Source organism: Spea bombifrons, chromosome 3 (genome assembly GCF_027358695.1).
Source record: "Spea bombifrons isolate aSpeBom1 chromosome 3, aSpeBom1.2.pri, whole genome shotgun sequence".
Lineage (NCBI taxonomy): Eukaryota > Metazoa > Chordata > Amphibia > Anura > Pelobatidae > Spea > Spea bombifrons.
In genome coordinates, this window is record NC_071089.1 from 101,814,540 (window position 1) to 101,834,889 (window position 20,350).

Sequence of the window (20,350 nt, forward strand, 5' to 3'; positions counted from 1 at the left end):
GTCAGTACGAACGGCCAATAGAGACGCTTGTACGGACCTTTAACTCTTGGAGCGGGGAGACCATGCTCTCCCCAGGCCAAGTTGCACCATCGGGAGTTAAAGAACCGTGTGAGTGAGTCTATTGGTAGCCCAATTGGTTGATGCCAGAGGAGGCCCCTGCAGGCTCCAAGAGTCTCCAAGAGTTAACCCCTTCAATCCCAGGGGTTTTTGGTACCTCAAAGCCCAGAGCAATTTTGCCATTTTTGGGGTATGTCGGTTTAGCGATGATTCTATTTTCCTGTGAATAGTGTACCCATGTAAACTATATATTGTTTTTTCAAGGAGAGATAGAGCTTTCGTTTGATACCATAGTTGGATGATTAGCTAAAAATTTAGAATGAAAAATTTAGTAAAAACTAGCGAAGATTAGAAAAATAAACTAATTTTTTTTACATTTTCCCTCTGAATCCTCACAAAATTAGGTAAAGTGATGGAAAATCCCCTCCAAGTTTATCAATTCAGGTGTCCTGATTTTAGAAATACCTAATTTATATAGATTTTCCAGACTTTCCCAGCACCAGAGAGCATACTATTAGGTGTACAATTTTGTATAATTTTTATGCCTATGGCTTAACGGGTTTGGGGGTTGTGAACGGGGGCAGGAGGGTTATACTGGCTAGATGTTATGCTAGGGAAATGGGAAGTAAGGTTTTTTTAAGAATTTTTTTATTATCTTTTTTTTTATATTTTTTAAATTTTTTTAAATTTTACTTTTTTTTTACACTTTTTTGTATTTTTTATATATATTTTTTACAGAGTAATGGTTAGAGGTCCTCCTAGGGACCTCCTGAACATGCCAGTGATGTCACAATGACATCACAGCTCACATTATAATTTTTTTTAGTATTATTTATATTATTATTTTAATGATTTTTTAAATGGACTAATGTTTTTTTTCTGCTTTTCTCTTTCAGGACGGGAGGGGGAGTGAGAGAGATGGTTTCTCACTCCCCTCCCCGTGATCCCCCTGCACCGATCACACTGTGATCTCTATGCAGGTCCTCACAGACCTGCATAGAGATCGCAGCGTCTCTGTGCCTCATCGGAGGGCAGGATATCCCCGCAGTTTGCAACTGGCGATCGGGCACTTTCATATGTAACAGCTTACCGGCTTCCATGGCGGAAGCTGTTACAGGAGATCGGGCAGCAGAAAGCCGGCGATGCCGGCTTCTGCTGCCAGGGGGGAGTCCAGGCTGTCAAACGACAGCCTGGTCTCCCGTGCAGCGGCAGGGATGTGTCCCTGACGCTGCACGAAGGGCTGGACGTACCGAGACGTCCATAGGGGTTTCTTAGTGCGCATTTTTGGACGTCCCGGTACGTCTATAGGGGAATGAAGGGGTTAAAGGTCTTTAACTCCTGACGGCGAACCTGTGGAAATCCGTAGGTTCGCCGTGGTCGCATGGCCCTTTAACTCCAGGAACTTGGCCTGGGGAGACCATTCGTCTGTATGAACGACTCTATTGGTCACCCGCAGGGAGCTCCTCTGTCATTGGTTGATGCCAGAGGAGGCCCCTGCAGGCCACCAATAAAGTCGTTCAAGCGGCCCTTTAACCCCTGACGGCGAACCTAAGGATTTCGGCTCCCATTACCCCTGCAATGCTGCATCTATAAGGTAGGCTACATGGGGAAGGGTGTCAGGGAGATTAGTAAACCAAGACGAAGACGAACACGAAGAATCTAGTGATCTCATTGAGTTCTATTCAACTCATTCTGTCTCCCCTCATTATCATTATTATTATTATTTTACTTTATATAATAGAACAAGATCGTGCAAGATAGAATAATCCATAGTTTTGCCAGCAATCACCTTTAATAAAGCATCAAAAGTAAACATTTTATTTATCCAGTAGGAAATAGTAGAAGGACCAGAAGAAGGAAGATATTAATGCTCAGCTACTTGACCAATAGGTAGAATGGTTTACGGTGGGCTGTACAACTATGGCAAACTTTTTAAAATATAGAGCATTTTTCTGCTTTGTTACCATACTGCCAATGGGTACTACTATATATTACGCAAATAATATTCAATTTAGTGGTGGAAATACAATAATACAATGCCTTGGTGAATGAAACAACACTTTTTGTCATAAAATATTTTAATAGAACTTTTATAGCAATAACTAATTTGATACACAGAAACTTGAAACAAACAGAAGTAAAGACAGGTAGTGCATATTATAAAGATATATACGCATTAAAAATATGGACGATCCCGGGGCTCTTTGTCCAAAGTTGTCCACATGTCATGTTTACATCAGTATCACAAACTTACATTGGTCTTACGGGTCAGGGAGTAGCAATGTATCCCATCATTACTACAGAGAGCATATGATTTACATGACACCTCTGTATCAGTGCGTTCTTTAAGGGTTTGTACACACATTACAAGATGGTAGCCAAAAGAGTGCCAGAAAGGTGAGAAATACGTTGCACTTTGACAGTAAGTAGTACTCATACACAAGTTGCGTCTCTGTGTTGCTGGCGATTCCTTTTTAATGCAGGCACTTTTAGTATAAAGGTAGTAAACAACTGGTACTGAGGCACAATATCCATCGCAGCCGAGTTGTAAGAATGCTTTTTGTTCCTGCTTTGTATAAGATGAATTATAATAAGGAACAATGTACTCACCATTTATAGAAAAGTGATGCAACCAGTATGCTTTCCTTACCCTACTAGTTGTACTGCATAAAATGCAAGCACTTTAGAGAGGTCTGTGATCTTGTGTTAATCAAAAGTTCTCCATATAGAATGTTACATGGTATGTTAAACGTCGGAAAAAGCTACACATTCACATTGACATAATGTCACATCCACAAATCACACTTTGTATTCATTGGACCTTGTTTTTTTAGAACCTGGATTTTAAACCTACACCCACGAAGGGTTCATTAAATTGATTGGGGTTGACTCATATTTAATGAATAAACTCAAAGGTGGGCTGTATACCTAAGGGCCTACAGAAAGAGGCCTGCAATGATTTTATAGGTTCCTAATATATGTAAATTACATTTTTAAAATAATTGATATTGCCTTAGTTGGTGTATTAATTGCCTTATATTTCAATCTAGATAAGTCAAACTAACGCCAAACATGGCTCAACAAGGCAACTAGAGGTGAAGCATTTGGTACCATCATGTTCAGAACAATAAATTCGTGGGACTTAAATGCATAAGCTAGAAATTATTTGTATTTGTGATAAATCTTGGGCATTGCAAATTGGAGTAATAGGTGAGCTGACCATTTACTGGTTAACGCCATACTATGCTGGAGTGAACACTAAATTAAGGTGCTCATGTTAGACTTAAAGTACAGCTGAGAAACTTATTATGTACTTCTTAAAGTATGAGTTTATGGGACAGTTGCATCTTCAACTCACAAATTTTACGATGCTTTATAAAGGACCATACTTGTGTACTTAATTTGTCGACTCGACTTCTCAATTGTAAGTCCACCCCTCACTCAGCATTTCAAGACAGCTGGAGGTATGGGAATTTCCCCGTATCAATTCATTTGTTTCATTGTATTTCTCCTGGAAACTTTCGATTTAGTGATTTTTTTTATCACAGTTTCTTAAATTGGATATTTTATTCCACTTATGTTACCTTTTATGATTATAATTTATAACATGTAAGCAAATGTATGCATCAGGACAGGAACAGACACATTAAACTTGACGTGTCAAGCATAAGACAATGAAAGGCTGATGAACTTCTTAAAACTGATTTCCTTGTATTTTAGATACATTGCATCAGCTACATCAACAATTCTCATCTCTTTTGCAGATATTTGAATTAACAGCATGACACGCACTACATTTGTTGCACTTAAAAAAAATTAAAATAGAACAATGATATAAAGGTTCATAAAATACTATGTACTAAAAGCCACATCACAAGTAACCACTTTGCTATAGGTGTAACAATCCCCAACCTGAAGGAACAGAGGATGCACCTCTTATCTGGTGCAGTGCTGCTACAGCATTACCATTCCAGTAAGTAAAAGATAAGCCTAAATCCATGAACATATTTTCACTGTAAAAAACTAAAAGATAAACAATGACACCTTGTCTAGAGAGAAATACTATGCTCATTAGATCCGCCTTGTTTTAATCTATGATGTAAGAAGTATATTTTGTTATAATCTTTGTAAACTGTTACCCCAATCTATATTTATGTGCACTACTTTGACCTGTAAATTGCATAGTCCATAAAACTTAGGAAGGCATTGTGGATGCCAACATAAAACGTGACCTTGGCAGCTTGAAAAATTGTTGATTCTCCTTCATTCATGAGTTGTTACATCTTCCTAGTTCATCTTCAGTTTGTGGCATTAGAAATAGCAGGTAACATCACACCGGTACCATTTTGGTATACATTAAAAGAGAGCTAACGCTAATCATCGATACGGTATCAAGTACACAGAAAAGTTGAAAAATACTGTTGTGAGAAGAACACAAGTGTCTGGTGACATTTAGATGAATGATATAAAATGTATGCAAGGAGATTGCCAGAGGTATAGATAATATGCAAAGCAGACGTTTGCCTACCGGCTTCTAAAGTGCATGGAAACTTTCAGCAGGTTTAAATGTGGTGTTACTAGTCTTGGCAGGTACGTGGCATTGCAGAGTGTATAGCACTAGAAGGATATGTATTTCTTCACAAAGTCTATTCACCTAACGTCCAACTCGATGCTTACCCTGCAAGCCACACTTGTGAAACCTTTGTACGAGTTTGTATTGAGGATATTTCATGAGAGTTGTTTATAAAGCATTATTTGGATCTTAACTGTTCGTGGCGCATGTGTCCAGCGGCCAACCCATTGTCCATTTAAAGTCAGGCAACATTAGGATCATCTACATGCTTCATGTCCACCCTGTAAAGGTACTTTCTTTTGCTTGCATATATATTGAAGGCATTGTGACCTTAGAAAGTAGCTGCTGCATTGGACAGGTGTAACATGACCTGACAAATGATTAATAATGTAACCACCAGACCAGATGAAGGAACTCTTATTTTACTACCATTGCCTGCTACATTTAGCTTTTTCTGTGAAGTCTTGGGTGTACTCTGGGTAGGAAGCCTGGGTACTTTTACGGTGGGTTGTAGTTCCTTGGAAACCTCTGATCTCGACTTTGCATCTGAAACAGATAAAATGTAATCTTTATTATTAAAGAACTATAACAAATTATGAACATGTTAATTTTCCATGCATCATATGTTAAAATGAAGTAGTAGTAGCCAGTGGTTCTTAGTTGTCTCTTGCATGTGAACTTCACAATAACACATGCATAAATCACACTTTCTCTGTGTCCAAGGCCAGGATAACAGAATGTTATGTCATGCCTGTCTCTTCCCATAACAACACCTTATAGCCACATTATTTGGATGGCTCCTAAAATCATGGGGTATTGCACCCCTTTTGCCCACTTTGTACACTGCCTAATTTGGGTACTCCACATGTTTGTTGAGAATGCTGCCAGCTAAACAGAATATTTGTAACGGAATAAAGCACATATGTTATGACTAAAGGATGTAGATATCTGGTGTCTGTAATGGGTTATCAAGAATTATTTAGCCAAACAATGAAAATACTCATGGCAACAAAAAATAATGAGGGGAGTAAAACAGAATGATTATGGTTACTTAATGTAAAGCTTTTAACAGTTACTTTGACAAGACTGGAACATGGGCAAGGTGGGTGTTTTTTTAATGTTTGTACGCTATACAGGTGCTTGTGTCTGTGAATATAATGAATCCTGATAAGACACTAACACCCCCCTTGTGCAGGATTGGCATCTTTCTCTATAGTTGTCAGATGGTACAGATGTAGGCTCTCAAGTGATAAAGAACACTGTCTGCAATTAGAGATCATACAGCATCTTGGTGGATACTGTTTGAATGCTGCAAAACAAGAAAACCTTGTGCACTACAATTAAAGAGAAATGGGAATACATTCCAGAGGAGCCATCAGAGCGGTGACAGACACCCACATAAAGCTTTCCATCAATGTCACTTTCATGGGCAGACATTTCATAGCCTCATCTTCTCTGTTCTCTTGGGATGGCTGGTCAATCCCTCAGCCCCCTCTCTCTCTATGATTCATAGCTATTTATCATCTTCACCCTGCATGTGTTTGTACTTTCCATGTACACCTATAGCTGTGTTATTGCTTTTTGATTAAAAATCCATACTTGTGATTGGAATATACACAGGGAATATGATAGGCTGAACAGAGTAAAGGGTCATGTCCTATACTATTCATCTAAGTAGCTGAGCAACACATTTTGCCATGTGAAACTACTTATCCCTTTTTTTTCTAAACCTTAGGAGACTATTTTAGCCTTTAACCTCCTCATACCTGCCATAAACTGTGAATTATGTGTATTCCATCTACAGAGAAAATAGCCTAAATCAAGTCATTTTTAAAGTGCTCTTAGTTCTCTCTCTGACTTTTCAACTATGTTTTAAAATGTTCAGTGAATGGAGATCATACAAGTAATACGGAGAAAAGTGTTTCTTCTGCCTTTAGGATTGGGTCACTGTTTCTAAGTTGTAGGATGCAATAATGTGCGAGCCACTGGTACATTAAGATGCAAACAATAAGTTTACAGGGGTGAAGATGAGAAAGGAGAGTACATTGAGTGGATATGAACAGTGTATAGAAATTATCTGAATTCTCTTGGTACATTTACTGCCTGCAGTCCAGCTATTTCATGGGGAGCAAATGTGTTCTATACATTCTATCCAGAGACTGATCTCGACAGACTACGCAACCAGACACTCAAACTAACCCCCTCCCCGAAACACACACATCAGCTAACATACCCAGACACACACACATAAAATAACCCAGACATACACATACATTAACATAACCACACACACTAACAAAGAAGGCCCTCCTCACCGTTTTTATGTTATACACTATTTGGGTCCTGTCTACCCATTGTACAGCGCAACAGAATGATGGAGCTGTTAAACAATAAATAATAATAATACCCATATACACATTAACATATCCAGACACACACAGAACAGCTGTTACAGTTACAGCTTTCAAATCAAATTTAATGGAAGGTCCTACTTAGTTTCTTAAAAAGATTATGTGTTTTATATGTGCTTAAATATTCAGAGGTTTAAGGAGCAGGTGCATTAATGATAAAACAATGGTCCTAGGAGCCAGGAAGAAAACTAGGCTTTTTACCAGTGACCAGAATCTCTAGACCTTGCTACAGAGCCTCAACTTTGCTTGAAAGTTTTTATTGATTTTTTTGAGAAAACATTTGCTCAGGTGTACAAAACAAAATATAGCGCCACCGCCTTGGCAATATGTTCCATGACTTATAACGTCGTCTGCATGGTTTACTCGCACTGAAAATGTAAGAGCAGCCTATAATCTGTCGGACCATTTTCATGTCCTGCTCTAATGATTTCAGTTTTGAATTCTGAAATTACTTCCCCATAAATACAAACAGCCCAATGAGCATATTTCAATCGTTATCACGCTTCATATAACACAGTTTCACAGATTTTATACCTTTTTTTTTTTTTTATTTGTATTCGTTCACAGATAGTGCTAATATATACATTGAGTCGACATATGTACGTCACTGCATAGATGACGGCATATAGATTCCATAGAGTACAAAGGAAGCAGAACCTGTTGAGATGCGTTTGGGGTAAAGTACCCATACCAGCTGTGAACATCAACAGCAATTTTCCTTACTTTTTATTCAGCCAATACAAACAATAACTTAACAATCAATTACTGTTTTAAAATTAGGTTCTACTGAATAACATGGGTATGGGTCATATCGCCAGCTTAGGACCCATGGTAAATCACCTCTGAATTATATCAAAACTCAGAAGTCCCCCTTGCGGCTCTTATCAACAGATCACAGAGAAATCAATTGGGGAGGGATAACTGTAAATGTTATGTTGTGTGCAGGACTTCCTCTCTTATTTTTTTTTCATTGACTGTTCATTTGAATGCTTTTATTTTTTCATCTTTTGATGAATGCCTTTCTGATGAGGCCTTGCCCTTGGTTTAACCGAAGTAGCATTTTTCATAGTTATAGCGTTTCATGTTTTAGCAATGATTTCAAAGATGATGCCTGACAAGAGAGGGTTGTGTTGTTATAAAGTTTAACAGCCTCGACTGCTCCCATATTAACAACCTTCATGAATTTAAAAGCTCGAGCAATATGGTTTAACTCTTTCAAAATGTACATTACTAATTGGTTCAGATAGGTGTAATCATTTTCTTTGGAAACATCTTGCTTCCCACTGTGGTCTTAAGAGCGTCTTCTACCTACTCTCCTGAATGATAATATAAACACTTTTATAACTAAATGCAATTACATTAGAAGCATCATTCCTAGTACTAAGGAGACCTTTTCCAAAAATTATTATTTAATCATGTAACATTTTACTTCAATCGTAATTTTGGCAGCAACATTTAATTGTCAGGTGGCACAAAAGTAGGTACATTGATAGTGTATTTCTGTGTTGTTTTACAGGATTAGACGTTAAGTAGAAAGGACTAAAATGACAGATCTGCTTAAGGTCTATTCGCCTAACATACTAAAGAGTGCAGGCAGTGCTCTGTCTAAATAGCACATGGCTGTTATTGAAGTTTTATTGAAAGTGTTTAGAGCATCATTTCAGATGGTTTAGCATTAGTTTACCATTGGGATGGATAGCTGTAATTGGATGTAAATGGTGTTTTATTTGAGTGCAATGAAAGCTGGACCATTTCTAGACCAAATGGTACCCCAGCCAAGAATAATCGTTGGCACCTCCGCCCCAATTGTTTTTCCCTTTTAGATACCGTTATGGTTGTAAACAAGTATTCTGTGTTTACACAATAAAATGTGATCTATTAGAAAGGAGATAAATCAGGGGAGGTAAGAGGGGAGCCGGGAATTTGCCCTTAGTAACTTGACACAGGGCCACTTCAATCGTAAGAATATGCAACTCCAGGCGCCCCCATGATTCAGGCTTCCCATGCAACGCCCCATAATACTTGGTGCCAAGACCAGCCCCGAATCAAAAGCTATAATACACAGTGGTAGGGTTTATTTGCTCTTAACGTAAGTTGGTAGGAATCAACGAAAAGCAAACCTGCAGCAGTTGTTCAAATACACTTCATCCTTGTCTAATCCCAGACTTGTTATAGGTTTTGAACTCATGAAAATCCATACTGTCAACAGATACGCCTATAGTTTGGAGTTCAGACCATGGCCTGGGCGTATAATGCAGGAAGTCAGCAGGCAGGTTTGAACAGATTTCTGAAATGTTTATCCAAAATTCCTGTGCCTTTAGCTAATTTATATTAAACTGATAACTGATAAGTATATGTCGCTTTAGGCGCTGACCGTGCTATGAAATGGGAAGTAATTATGTTAAGAATGGTTTGTGCAGCTTCTCATACCTAATACTAAGCAGCAGAAAATATCCTGCTCCACAAAATGTTTCTTATATAAGGGCCTGTACCAAAATAATATTATTATAAAAGGGCCTGCTCCACAATATTGTTATTAAATAAGGACCTGTTTGCAAAAATAAATCAGGTTTGATTTTGCCTCACTGTTTTTTTGGAAACAGGACACAAAAGTAGGCGAAAGAAGCTATAGTTTGTATTGATTAAAACTTTAGAAGAAAAAACAAGATGTCAAAAGCTGGTTATCTTAACTTGCTAAAAATGCAACTAATGGCTTATCTAAATGCACAACATCTTAAATAGGCCCAAACATCAAATTGGGGGGCTGTAGCACCAATTTAGAAATTCTAAAAATAAATTTATCCTAAAGGTTCTAGAAGGTTGAAAAGCAAATTACCAAGCGATCATAAACATAAAAACTGATTTTCTGATTTACATACCGTGCTGTGAAAAAGTATTTTCCCCATTCCCAATTTCTTCTGCGTATGCATATTTGTGACATTTGTTAAATTTGTTAAACTAATTTTAATATTAGACAAATATAACCAGAGTGAACGCAAAATGCAGTTTTTAAATGATAAAAAATGATAAAAAAGCTATCTAACGCCATTTGTTAGTGTTGCAAGCCAAAAAACCACTGCTGATAAAAAAAAAAAAACATTTGTCAAAGAATACTGATTAGTGAAAGTGGAACTTTTTGGAAAACATGGGTCTTATTACATTTGATGTTAAGCTAACACAGCATTCCACAATAAGAACATCTTACACGGTGGTGGTGGTGGTAGTGTGATGGGCTGGGGCTGATTTTAGGACCTGGCCGACTTGCCATAACCGAAGGAACCATGAATTCTAATCTCTAACAGAAAATCCTAAAGTAGAATGTTGGCCATCAGATGACTTCAAGCTCAAGCACAGTTGGCTTATGCAGCAGCACAATGATCAGAAGCACAAAAGCAAGCCCACCTCTGAATGGCTCAAGAGAAACAAAAGGAAGGTTTTGGAGGGGCCTAGTCAAAGTCCTGACTTGAATATGATTAAGATCTTGTGGAATGAGCTTATCGACGAAAACCCTCCAAAAAAAATCTGCCAAGAAGAGTGGGCTGAAATGTCTCCAAAGCAACGTAAAGGACTTATTGCCAGTTATACAAAATGTTTTTATTGCAGTTGCAAGACAAGGGTAAAGCAACCAGTTATAAGTGTAGGGGGGAAATTACTTTTTGACACAAGTAATATAGATTTTAACTAACTATTTTTCTTCCATAAATGAAATTACCATTTAAAAGCTGCATTTTGTGTGTATTTGCATTGGTTTTGTGTTATATTTAAATTACCTGGATGAAACATTATATGTGACCAATAAGAAAAAAACTGAATAAATCAGGAAGGGGCACATGCTTTTTTCACAGCAGTGTAGTTCTTAGGGGGATGGCTAGAGGTAGGGATGCCACATTGGCCATCATTGCAAGGACACATATATTTCACAAGTTGCAGGCCAGCACAATTAAATTGCTAACATGGAACATGTTGTGTATGTTTGCCTTGGAAAAATAGTGGGCCAACCCTAAATTAGGTTTTTTTTGTGGGCTCATCATATTTGGTAAATATAAAAGCACATTCTAATATAAAACAGTCAACATGCAATAGGGTAAATCACCTTCAATGTGCACACAAATGCCTTTGACTTTGTATAGAAAAAGGATTGCTATACAAATATCATATGCAATATTGTACATTAAACACCTAATATCTACAATGTATACATTTAATTATAAAATATTTTTTAGTTACTAGATGTATCCATCATGATATTATTAAAGCAGAGTGAAAGTATCCCTTTTGGCAGGGATATATACACCCTATCTATTTATCAGCCTGGAATTGCATTGGTGTATTAAATAGGGAGAAGTGATGTTTCGTTACCATTACTCCAAGGAGCAGTTTATGAGCACCTAGTTAAAATGACCACATCCTCCAAACCATGACATTGTATTTTATATATAACTCAGTAATATTTTCCTTTCTGGGTCTTATCTGGATTTTGCAACACCAATAGGGAAAGCAATAACTCTCAAGGATAGCGGCAGGGGTATAAAGAGTTAAATATTCTTAGCAGATAAGCCAAACATCTCTTTATTAGGCATTGTGTCTGTCACTGCCAGCTTGTAATTGCCTTTAGTTTAGCAAATATTCAGTACACATCGCCTTTTCTTCACACCAATGTCTTCAGTCAGCCGACCAGAACTGCAGCTCTATCACTGCTGACAGTTATTGACGTGGGCTTTGATTGGACTCCGTACTCTTGTGAATATTTAGAAAGAAAATACTGATCATCAAACACCCATCTGATCAAGAGCAGCTCTGGAAACAGATCTTGCATGAAAACAGACGCACTGTGCTCTGCACGAAGGCTAGAATTTTTTTTTGTTCATGCCAAACATACAGAATCATCAATGACAGGGTTCAACCTGAAGCTGACACAAATTCTTCCAGTTCTGTAGAGATTTTTCTGAATTTTGGAGTGTCTCCACGCCTGTTCAAGCTAAAATAGCTGTTATAACTTGTGAGAGCACTCAAATGTCTACACAGTACCATAATCATTAAGATACGTCGGATCTAGAATTTAATGCTTAGTCCGCTCATGTCACTGACGTATAATTATCAATTTAATAATACATATTTATAGCATAATAGTATTTTTCATCTAACAGTGCTACAAATTAAATAGATTTTTACATATTTTGACAATGCTAATATTGCCCGGTCTGGTTCTGTGCTCCTGCTTGTCACCTCACAGCACGCCATACAATGGCATATTAGTGTTACTTTTGCCAATTTTGTTGTACATTTCTGTTTAATACAACGTCTACAGGAGGAGAATGAGTCACTGCCTGGATCAGTGACAAAATGAAGGGGATCCAGCTGGCAACCAGCACACAACATGGATAACTGGAAAGTACCATGGCCCATCATCAGAGGTTAAAGGCCTCAGACCACCAGCATACAGCTCTCTAATGGAAAACCACCCATGATGCATTACAGGACTAATGTCTCAAATATTTTTTTTCCAGCAGAAATGATAATAGAAATCTTGGGACTGAAAAAGTCACTGTTGGCCGCTCCTTAACAGTGAATCTCTAACGTAAAGAACATTACCTTTCAAAAACAAGGTTAGGGGATCACTTTTAAATTTTTTACAAAATTGTACTTATTTGCTCTATATCATACCTACACCTACACACCTGCACAATGAAAAAGTTCATGCAACTGGAACATTCTATCCTCAACATAACACAAGGGCATAATAAGGTGACATAATACAAAATATTGTTATTTGTTAAGGGCAGACTGGACCAGTTGCATGGATAAGTAAATTGTTGTACTGTATTAGTCTCTATCACGTCTGCTACAAGGCAATTCTTAATTTTAAAATTAAATCCAGACCTTCATTTTGCAAGGGAGCACTGAAATGAGGGACTGTAGGATATGACTGATGAAGAAGAGAAAGAGAGAGCGTGAGAGTGACAGAGGGAGGAAAGAAAGTGAGTGGACGGAAGAGAGTGAAGAGAGTATAGGAAGAATGTGAAGACAATAATAAAAAAAGTTAGAATAAAAGAAGATGAGATAAAAGAAATGGCATGAAGAGTAAAAGAAGAGAGAAAAAGAAAATAAAGAGAAAATGAAGATAGATTCTGTGTGTGTTTTAAAAGTGTTTGTGAGGGCAATTTATAGTAGGGCAAGCGTGTCTGTGTAAGAGTGAGTAACTGTGTGCCTGTAGGGGCAAGCATGAATCCATATGTGTGTATGTATATTGGCAGGCATGTGTGTATGTGGGCGGGCGTGTGTGCATGTCTTTATCTTGCCAGTCAATTATTATTTATGTTTTCAGCCTATGTTTTTAGCCTAGGGGAGCTATTTAGATCTGTGTCTATTCTTGCTTTCAACTATATTCATACGGAATGTGCCTGCTTCAGTGACAAATAAATGTCTGAATCCTCAATTAAAAATGTGAAAGGTTAATATGAAGGATACTTAACATATATTACATTATTTGACCATAATTAAAATAAATCTGTAATGCTTTTTTGATTTTTTTTAAATTGAAAGACATACTCTCTCCCACTAAATGCTGTCTGGGGCTACCCACTCCCCTACTCCGAAGAGTGAGAGTTCTGGGTAGCCTATCCTGGAAAGTTCTCATATACTCAACATCAATACTTCAAGTGAAGGAAGTAAATCTATTAATTTTGCGCACAACATATTTTTACAACAGTAAAGAATGGGCAAAATAGATGAGCTGTCATTCTATGTATCTATGACCAGATGTCCCTATTTTCTGATGTACCATGACAGTTCTTTTCTTGGGTTTTCTATTTTCCTCTTAACTGTCCCCTGGAAATCTAAAGGTAAATTATATACTTCAAAAGCTTTCAGTGCTTTCAGTGCCTTTTAAAAGTATTTACTACATTTAACACTACCCTAAAAAAGAAACATCAGTGATATACCGATTTACACTGGTCAAAGGAAAAGAGCAAACATTTTGGAACACATCAGTTGCTAAAGTTGAATTCCTTCGGTACAATAACTGCATAGTAAACTGTACGTTTTGTGCTCATCTGGCAAGATGGTATATGATAACCAGAGATGGATATTGATTAGAAGGTAGCACATCTGAGAGTTCCACATTCCATTAAAAAGGTTCTTCATTTGTGAAATGAAATTATTTTGATGTTAAATAAGCATTAATGCACCTTTATCTAGTCATCCTGCTCATACAGAGTACATGCTTTTTGCGGGGTTCTGTGTTAAAGAGGGATATTATAACACATTGTGGGGAAGAATAGCTATAACAGCTAAATTTGCATGATATGCCATATAGGCAACAGATCATTTGCGCGCCTGTGCTCACTAATCTCTAAAGTGATTAGGGAGCACTAAAGCAGAGGCCTGGAGTGACAGACCTCGCGCTTTCACAACAGGATGAGAAAGATAAGTGATGGGGAGAAAGGGGTGTAAGGGCAGTGTATGTCTATATATGTGTGTGCTTGTAAGCTTGTGTGTGTGTATGGGCAGGTTTGTGTAAGAGCAGTGTAGGTATCTGTGTGTTTGTAAGCTGGTGTGTGTATATGTGTGGTTATGGGCAGGTTTGTGTAAAGGCAGCGTATATGGGCAGTCGTGTGTAAGGGCAGTGTATGTGTGTGTTTATGGGCAGGTGTGTGTAAAGGCAGTGTAAATAAAACAACCTCTGTAAAAAAAAAAATCCCAGGGGGCACAATTTTCCATTCTTCCCTCGGGCGCAAAAGAAACTAGCAACGGCTCTGCTTGACTATCCCTGGAGGATAGTGGTCATGTGTCCACTAAATAAAATACATCATGCTTATATACTTTAATAATGTATGTGTTATACATGCAGCTAGCATGCGAAAATCAAAACATGGCCTGAAGCTTTTATGGGAACTGGAAGAAGGTAGATTGCGTAAATCAGGTAGTTATTGTCTTCTGTCACATTTAATATTACAACAAAGCAAGGAATAAAAGGTATGATCTAGTCAGCAGCACACAGTAAGTCAAGTTTATCCATCAGCACTTGTAGAGACGTGGCTCTGTAATATGTGAAGTAATGACTGCAGCCAAATGAAACTGACCCCAGACTGAAGACCACCTCCCTATCATGGGCCCTGCTGCTAAAGAGCTCAGAAAGCTGGCTAATGAACATTATCGGATTAAATTCCCATCTATCACTGTAATTCTATTGATCCACTGCCTGAGCTTGTTATTGTTTCCACACCTGCAGTTATAAGGCAATATTGGATTATGCATTGTGATTGTCTCCATCAGAGACATACAGCAGTGCGGCAGGATATATGTAACTTGCTTACTATTTACAGTTTTGCTTTACACTGTTCACTTGGAATTAGAAAACACATACATACATACATACATACACAGTGCCCTCTACTTATATTGGTACCCTTGCTAAATATGAACAAAGAAGGCTGGGAAAATAGTGTTATTGTTTAAATCTTTAATCTAGCCTCTTTAAAAGCCTCTACTCTCATCAGCCTTTACTCTCAACAGCAAACTCAACCGTCTTGAGATAGACAATAAACACCTCAGGTGGGTTTTCGCGCATACAGAGTGGTAGCCATATGGTGGTGGCTCTTAAATGTTTTAGGGCTGTTTTTCTGGAAACAATCCTCAGAGATTCTGGCCCGTATGGACATGATGGCTTCACACAGTTGCTGCAGATTAGTTGGCTGCACATCCATGATGCAAATCTCCCATTTCACCACAATCCAAAGGTGCTCTATTAGATTGACTGTGGAGGCCATTGGAGTACAGTGAACTCACGTCAAGTTCAAGAAACCAGTTTGAGATGATGTGAGCTTTGTGACATGGTGCATTATCCTGCTGGAAGTAGCCACTGTGGTCATAACGGGATGGACATGGTTAGCAACAATACTCATGTAGGCTGTCGCGTTTAAACGGTTTGGTACTAAGGGGCCCAAAGTGTGCCAAGAATATATCCCCCACGCCATTACACCACCACCAGTCTGAACAGTTGATACAAGGCAGAATGGATCCATGCTTTCATGTTGTTTACGCCAAAGTCTGACCCTGCCATCTGAATGTCGCAGCTGGAGTCGAGACTCATCAGGCCAGGCAACGTTCTTCCAGTCTTCCATTGTCCAATTTTGGTGAGCCTGTGTGAATTGTAGCCTCAGTTTCCTGTTTTTAGCTGACAGGAGTGGCACCTGGTGTTGTCTTCTGCTGCTGTAGCCCATCTGCTTCAAGGTTGGACATGTTGTGTGTTCAGAGATGGTATTCTGCATACCCTGCTTGTAACAAGTGATTATTTGAGTTACTGTTTTGTCATCTCAAACCAGTCTGCTCATTCTCCTCTGACATCAACAAGGCATTTTCGTCCACACAACTGCCGCTCACTGGATATTTTCTCTTCTTTGGACCATTCTCTGTAAACCATATAGATGGTTGTGCATAGATCAGCAGTTTCTGAAATACTCAGACCAGCCCGTCTGGCTCCAACAACCATGCCACATTCAAAGTCACTGAAATCCCTATCTTCCCCATTTTGATGCTTGGGTTGAACTTCGGCAAGTTGTCTTGACCACGTCTACAAGCCTATATGCATTTAGTTGCTGCCATGTGATTGGCTGATTAGCTATTTGTGTTAAGCAATTGAACAGATGTACCTTATAAAGTGGCCAGTGAGTGTATATATATATATGTAACATAGTTGCAAACACATACACCTCTGTAAACATCATAAAAACAGTCAAAGTCTCAACACATTTCTCTCCTGGAGTGTCCAAATCACTAAAAGCTTTATTTTAAGTCACATGCAAACCTTTATATTTCATATAAGAGGATTTGAAGATACATTCCAAAATGTGAAGCATATTTAAATGGTATGGGAATAATGCCCTTGAGGAGGTATACGCTTGTTAGAACAGACAGGTCAATAAATACAACTTAGAATCCCCAAGAATCATATTGCACTGTAGACAGTAAGATCTGTAAATCGGACATTTTTTATCAAAAACAAAACAAGCTCTTTGATGTTCAATTAGTTTTTGCCTACATTGTACATAGTAACATAGTAATTTAGGTTGAAACTAGTCCTAAATCCATCGAGTTCAACCCCTTCTACTTATCCTTCCTGCTTTTGATACAAAAGAAGGCAAAAACCCAATCAAGATATTTTTGGAATTTTGCCACTTTGCATCAAGAAGCTCTACAATATTAGTGTTTTTTCAATTATTTATAGCCCTGTATGTTCTGCTTCTAAAAAAAAACGTGGAGGAACATAGCATAAATTGCATTGCAGCTGCGCTAGCTGTGACCACTGTAGTTACATCAATGGCTCAGTATTGCCTTAAAGAGTACTTTTTGTTATACTGACAATATAAGTAAACCAATATAATACTGTAAGTAACCCTTACACATTTTACCCCTATGGTATCTGCTTAAACATAGGAGTGGCCACTAGATCTCAAATACATGTTAACATTTTCCATTTCCTTCCAACATCAAATAATCAAGGTCATGCATTATCTTCAAGACACTAGGTTCAGGATGGACAGAGACTACAAAATTGGTTTCAGTATGCCTTTTTGTTTGGAATAAAAGACCATGATGAGAAAATGTGTACAGGCTGAACAAAGCCAAGTTGTGGGCTGGAGAGCATGACCTGACAACCATGTCAAATAGATCAGGGCTAATTCTTTGTGAAGAAAGGAACGGTCCTTGGCCAAAAAGAGGGGGTCTGCGGTTAAATAAAAGAACAGAAATTAAACAAATGGGGCCTTGTATATGGTTCCTATACATGAATGGACAAGCACACAACTCAGGACGGACAATGAAATCATTCATAATTCCTCACAGTGTACACATATCCTGCTCTGTGTTTTTGGATTAAACGCCCAAGTTCACTAGACCAGCCAGCTTGAGCTACACATCTCCTTTATTGTGTTCACAGCTTGGTGGAAAACACTGTAAAATTCAATGCTAATGTCAGAAATTAAGATCTAGATTGCAATTTATCACCATGAATCCTCTAACTGTGGGCCGGAAAACTACCCTTTCAAATGATGATGTAAGAGGAGCAGGTTGTTGTTTGAATCATTATGTATAAAGCACATGTTAAATTCATAATCGTTTCACTTTCAGCTTTTACGAGAAGTCTCCTGATGTAGGACATCATTACATGGTGCTAGTATACTACGATGTGATAACATACCTGCCTAATGTCCCTCCTTAAGGCCATAAACTCCCTTGTACCTCTTTCTTCCCATGATTTTCTTCTTTTCTATTATCTACATATGTTTGGTGGGTAAGAGTGTATCACGGTATTCTACATTATTAAAAGTTACAGTAATTTCTACAGAAAAAGCAGAAATGTGTTTTTGTATTAAATTGTGTAAATAAAATATATTCTTATAAATGATTTACTCGGTTATATCAATAACCATCTATAGGTGGCTACTCCCTGCTACTTACTACCCTAATTCCACCAACTGGACACAGGATCTCCCACCACATAAGACCATTACAAGAGAAAATGAAATTCAGAATTTTGGTTAGCAATGTGTGTGACGGAACCCTCCATCACTGGGCCCACTGGAGTGGCCTGAAAGCCAGTCTCCTCCCTAACGTCTATGGGCCCTGGCCTTGTAAAGACTTCTGTGTCTATCCCCAGAAGCATCACTTGCTGAGGGGATTATCTCTGTTTCAGTTTAATGTCAGACACCCCCACCCCATGGTGCATTAATGTGTTGTATCATTGTATCAGACACCCCCCCCCCCCCCCAGTTCCACCACTACAGACATTTACTCCGGCCACCAAACCTTGTAACTGATTTTGGCCAGAAATAGATAGTGGAGGTTGGGGCCCGATTGTATTGTTAATTTCTTTTACTGACCCTGTTGTCTCTGGGAGGCAGATTAAGGGGGCGGTTTGTATCCCAATATCTTGTTTTATATTAATATGTGCTTTGCTGCCTATATCCAGCCCTTTTGTGTGAAAAATAAAGCAGTCTTCATTTTGGTTATTATCTACACTGAGTCTCGGCTAGTGACTGGGAAACCGGAGAAATAGTGTGTTGTCAGTGGAGGTAGTCGCTATCCAGCTCCGTGACAACGTGTTAATATTTCGCTTCTCTGCCTTTTGGATAAGATCAAGTATAGGAAAAGCTTGGTCCTCTGGCCTAAGGCCTGGTACAGCATCAAGAAATCAAGGTTTGCTAATCGACCAGTATTAGAGACAATTGGTTAACACATTTTAAGTCTCTCTGTGAGCTATTAAAGGGCTAGTATTTAAATAAACACAGGTCTAGCTCACTTCCTAGGTATGATCATAGTCAAGAAATCAGTAAATACACAGCACACCCAAAGAGAGTATCACAGAACTGTCTCACTACACAGACCATGATTTAGTTGGTATCTGGCTTAAATACCAGTCTATAAACAAAATGTGAACCCACTTGGCCAGACATCTAAGGTACATCGGGGAATGGAAAAAAGGGAAAAAATACAATGATCACCTCTTTGAGTCAAGGATGACTCAGGATGCCTAAGTTATAATCCTGTCAATGGGTGATTACATTGGAATATATACAAACTATAACTGAGTTATTGCTTTAAATCTGAGCAAATGAAATGATTATCACGCAAACATTTTTATATTTTAATTTTCCTTGACATTTACTTGACATTTAGAGTAGGTTTAAAGTTGCGAGAATTCATTATTAAGCACAAGAGGAAAATAAAAGAACAAAATATGAAGCTATATTCCACAGCAAATTACTAATTATTAATACTAAATTCACGTTTTCCATTATATAATATTTAATTTGAAAGCTAAATAATTCTGTTTGTATTGAGGTGTCTTCTCAGAGGACATATGCACTGGGCTTATCATGTGCAGTGCACACCATGGAAGGATAGTAGGGGAGGGCTGGTTCAGGGGAGGGGGGCAGAGGGGCAATATCTACTTTGGCCTTTCTAAAATTGTTCACAAAGGGGCAGTCCAACCTGGACTGGGCCACTCCAGATCGAACCAGCCCTATGAGAACAATTTTGGACTACCTCAGAGAGGAAAGAATGAAGCGAGTCAAGTAACCTAATTTTTCGTAATGCTAAGTAGCCAGAGGAAAAGCTGCAGGTGTGAGAGAGAGAGGGTAAGGGAGGTAGTATGCACATATGTATGCATGACTGTATGTATGTTAGTGAGTCTATGTATAAGTGTGTTTACGTGTGTGCATGCATGTCTATGTGTGTATGTTTGTGTATAAGTGTGTGTGAGCATGAATGTGTATCTGTGAGTGTGAGGATGAATGTGTATCTGTGAGTG

General features: G+C 38.3%; 1 protein-coding gene across 2 annotated transcripts in view; it reads right to left on the reverse strand.

Annotated features, from left to right (window-relative positions):
* Window positions 1-3,605: 3,605 nt before the first annotated feature.
* Window positions 3,606-20,350, reverse strand: part of LOC128483369 (glypican-5-like) — a 72,164-nt gene continuing 55,419 nt past the window's right edge. For both annotated transcript variants that reach the window (XM_053459538.1, XM_053459537.1), the window contains one exon: window positions 3,606-5,176. In XM_053459538.1, the coding sequence (XP_053315513.1) occupies window positions 4,962-5,176 (215 nt within the window). In that variant the 3' untranslated portion in view covers window positions 3,606-4,961. The remainder of the gene's footprint in view (window positions 5,177-20,350) is intronic.